Source organism: Amphimedon queenslandica, unplaced genomic scaffold (assembly GCF_000090795.2).
Source record: "Amphimedon queenslandica unplaced genomic scaffold, v1.1 AMPQUscaffold_9878_Cont17890, whole genome shotgun sequence".
Classification (NCBI taxonomy): Eukaryota; Metazoa; Porifera; class Demospongiae; order Haplosclerida; family Niphatidae; genus Amphimedon; species Amphimedon queenslandica.
In genome coordinates, this window is record NW_003549851.1 from 1 (window position 1) to 4,527 (window position 4,527).

At 34.2% G+C, this 4,527-nt stretch overlaps 1 protein-coding gene across 1 annotated transcript; it reads left to right on the forward strand.

Annotated features, from left to right (window-relative positions):
• Nucleotides 1–1,968: 1,968 nt before the first annotated feature.
• On the forward strand, nucleotides 1,969–4,083 carry LOC109590542 (uncharacterized; the record flags this gene model as incomplete). The annotated part of the gene is made up of 10 exons (XM_020006442.1): nucleotides 1,969–2,023; nucleotides 2,070–2,351; nucleotides 2,400–2,663; nucleotides 2,710–2,748; nucleotides 2,798–3,462; nucleotides 3,510–3,543; nucleotides 3,592–3,698; nucleotides 3,749–3,812; nucleotides 3,852–3,898; nucleotides 3,946–4,083. Coding segments are annotated over exons 1-10 (1,695 nt in total), but the record flags the coding sequence as incomplete, so codon positions are not given.
• Between the last annotated feature and the right edge of the window lie 444 nt (nucleotides 4,084–4,527).

Consider the following 4,527-nt stretch of genomic DNA (forward strand, 5'->3'; position numbering starts at 1 on the left):
AAATATGCAAATGACGAGACCTCACCAGAATACTCACAAATTCTGAAGCTGAGCTCTTTGAGGAATTTCAAAGATGCCGGGCCTATGGCTCCTAGGGTTTCGATGGCTATAGGTGTGAAGAAGTAATCTCTGCCAAGAGACAGATATATTAATTTCTACAGCAGCACTATATACATGTGTACATTTAGCTATGAGAGGTCATAGGCTGGAGAGTCATGGAACTCTTTGTCCTACAACAGCTATAGTTTCCAATTAATTGTGCATGAAGTAAAGGCGTACAATTTTGGTCCAACAACAATACATGCATAAAGCCCATCATCTAGAAATATGCATGTATAATTGCTAGGTATAGAATCTGCAACTGTTGTACTTTATCAATTGATAAGTTTGACCTTAAATTAAGTGACGATGTGCCATAGAAAGGGGAAGTTAAATGATAGTTGCACAAGGTTGAGGTAGGACTGTAATATGGAAGCCAGTGTTGAATTATAAGGATTCATATAGATATCAGCCGCATCTTTATGGAAAACATATCATGCAGCCCTAAAATCTACTATGCTATAGAATAGATTTATAACTATCCGCAAAATCCAAACTATTCAGACACAGCTATAAAAACAGGAAAAGAACCTTTCATTTAGTAAGTAACTAATGTATAGCCATTAGTTTATGATATTGAGGTATGTTTATGATTATATGAAAATCGCATGATCTATCTCATATTTTTTGCTTAGTCATATTGTTTATTTCCTGCATCAACATAAGAACAATATCAAAGTATTTCAATGGTATACATGATCAAAACAGTTTCCTTGAAAAACATCCCACCCAAAGCATTCCTTCATATCAGGGGCGTAGCTGAGGTAGGGCCTGAGGGGGCCTGGGCCCTACCATCAAAGTGGCCTTATAATTATATTCATTGAAATTATAACCCAAAAGATTATATTCATTGTTCTTACAATAACAAAAGGGGGTGGCTGATAACCACAGCTCTTTTTAAAGCTATTACAATGATAATTTCACTCTGATTTCGCTCAGCTTGCAGGAAAATGCTTCCATTTTATTACGTAAAAGGGGTGTAGCCAAAATTGCGGCGAGCTTCGCGTGCCATTTTGTCTCCTTGCCCTACCATCACCTAAGGTCCAGCTACGCCCCTGCTTCATATAACTCTCATTACAAGATGGGTGGGTCTGTTATGGATACAAGTATAACCATCACATGATATGGGATAGGTAACCACACAAGCAGTACCACACAATCAGTATTTACTATGAATCATATTACAATATAATCAACTATCATTTTATAGTGCCAATGCATGTTCCTTTTCATGAGCTTTAGGCTTTAATTTGTACATAGACATAAATAACTAGCTATAACTACTTGATACTAAGCTGTCTACATTCAAATTATTCTTTAGATGTATTTTATCTTTATCAACATTTATTATGAAATTAAAACCCTTTTCCTCTTTCTCAAGCATCTGATCAAAGACCAGAATACCAGTCCATTAAATGAAATGCTGTCAGTGTCAGGACAGTCAGGCTACGAGCCTATGACTGACACTCTCCATATGACTCTATCTTTCTTCCGCATACTCTCTCCCTTTTTACCTTTCTCTGCCTTTCCTTGATCTGTATCTCTTTGCTTAATATATTGTGACACAGCTCTTGCAGATATCTTGTCAAGGTGTCTCCTTTATTTGTGCTTTATACCTCTGTTCATTTTGTAAAATCTTTAACTAAATTAAATTAAATACATGCCTACATATTATACATACATGCTTTTAACTTCACTTTACAATAATTTTGTGATAGAGGAATGACCTAGTTATAGCTGCATCGTGAATATGCTTTCATGAATAATATTATCTCTCTCATTGTGGTTTTAGTTCTATATTTATAAAGCAATTTTTATTACTTGTTTACAGTTGCTTTACAAGCTTAGTCTTAAATTGACTTTAGCTCAATGGCTTCTCCCCCTGCTTCTCCTGAGCCAGCAGAAACTGCAAATCAACTGAAAGGTACTTTAGTTACTTATTTTTCTACATATTAAAAAATGTGTTATAGTTACTGATCTTGCTGATGTACTTCAATTACTCAGTAGACATGATTTTTCAGGAGTCAATTACTATACTCTTGGTCTTTATCTTGGTCTATCTCCTGCTACACTCGCAATTATTACAAGGGATAATAAAGGAGATACTAAGAGCTGTCTGCGTGAATGTCTTACCAAATGGTTACAGAAAGATGATGGTGTACAGAAGAAAGGTGGTCCTACTATCTCTTCATTAGTATCAGCATTGAGGGAATTAGGAGAGAATGCAGTAGCTGATGGAATAGATATGGAGAGTAAGTGTATAATAATTACATTAAAGAATATTGTTTATTATTCTTTAGAGCATCCTGCTTGTAAAATTCTTGCTGATCATGCATGTACTTCAAATAAATTTCTCATTGCTGCATTACCTCAGTTGACTGCATTGTTGCATTCAGAGGAGCTAATAAAAGAGATAGCACATACTGAAAAAGATGGAGAAACGCTAATGATTGAAATTCTAAAAGCTGTTTGTCTTGATTTTAAAAAGCTAGAGAAGTTTGCTGCAATATTAATTAAAAAGAAAGCAACAATGGAGATAGGAAATGCCATCGAGAGAGAATACAGTAAATATTTCTAGCATAATAGTGTAGCTTTTTTATTTCCCTGTAGGAAAAGTTTATTATCATCATAAAGGTAATGATGATCTTGGTAAGTATAGTTTAACATTGTTGCATTCACTTTCATTCAAACAAAACAGCTAAAGATAAAATTCATCTTCCACCATCTTTAACTTCAAAGTTCAAGTCAATGCAAGTGCAGCTTGGTTCCACATTTGATCGAGTTGAATTGATCATTAAAGAATGTCCTCCTTCGACACTTAAAAAAATTAAGAATATATTAATCTATTGCAGTGAAGATTTGAAGCCACAAGTAGCTCAGTGTGACAATATTCACGACATTTTAAAATTGGTTAGGAAAGATTGTTCGCTAGATGACATAGAAATGCTGAAAGCTATTGTTAATGAGCTCAATATAGAAAGTGCCAAGGTAGTTATTCAGGAATATAGCGATGCTTTAGAGAAGTTTAGCGAAACAGAACTTAGTAAGTGCCTGAACGAAAAGTTTTCATATGCTTCACCACTTCAATGTGAAAGGATCACCATTGTTGTTGATCAAAATACCGATGATTGCACACTGCATGATATCAGGAGACTAGCAGCTAATACTTTTCATAAATTATCACCACAAAATAGCAGAAGTGTCAAGTTAAATGTCATTAGAGATGACAATTCCTTCACTATTACCTATTCATTCCCTTTGATTCTATCAGAGCAGTTAATTGTAGCTGCTCGTAATAATATTGATGTATTGAAAAAAAACAAAGTGAAGAGATTAACCATTGGATACTGCACTGTGTATGAGGTAAATAGACTATAAATATATTTATTGCTAAATTTAAATTTTAACAGGCAACAGAAACAGTTGACACCCCTACTCTATCCTGTAATTATAATAGTCCATTTTAATGTGATTTATATTATTACATTATAGATGAAAAGCAATTGCTATCAATTAGTAGTGGTTTATCAAAGCAATTGATACTGTCATTGAGTGTACAATTGATTAATAGTACAGAGGAGGTTACTACTTTAAATGAGGTATGACTGCTATATATTGAAGTGCAAGTTTTATTTCCTTTCTATTGCAGGAATTAAAAAATAAAATGCAGAGTGTCAAAACAATGGAAAATGAAATTTCAAAGCAAAAGTCAGGTATGAAACACTGCAAAAATATCTGATTATTGTTACTAGATGAGACTGGGCAGTTGCTGCACCAAAAAGTAACAGAAAGTGAAACAGTTAGTTTAATTGTTTACATAGTTTATTTCTAATTTTTATGTCACAGGATGATGCATCAAATCTAGCAAAAAATTTACTAACAACTGAATCCAGTCAGTTTACACAAGAAGCTTTTGGTACTAGTTTTGAATCAGCAACAACTAAAGTGCATTTGGAACATGAAGCACTATGGTGCAATGGACTCGCCTGCTGGAATTCACTTGAGTGATATGTATTACTTGTACTGTGATATTTTAAGCAATTTGAAAAAAATTATTATTATGGACTGCATAGTTATAATGATAATTAAAATAAGCTATGGGTGTGGTCAACAACTAACTAGCTAAATCATGGCACATGGGTAGGAGAAAGAAGAAAAGCTGAAATTTATTTTAGCATCTGAAGCTCTATTCCAAGAAAGAGTTGGCACAGAAAATTTTTCTAGATATTTAAAAGAGACTAAGAGAGTTTGGTTGCTCCTGCTTTCCCCAGTGCCGCCTGAAAAATTCTCCAAGAGGCTAAATCACAAAGTTTGAGCAACTGTAACTCACAAACAACGAAGTTAGGACAAAATCGTTCTTTTTGTTTTTCGTTAGATGGGATTTTCTACCTCTGAAGCAAATCTCGGCCCTGTAGAATGAAACACGAG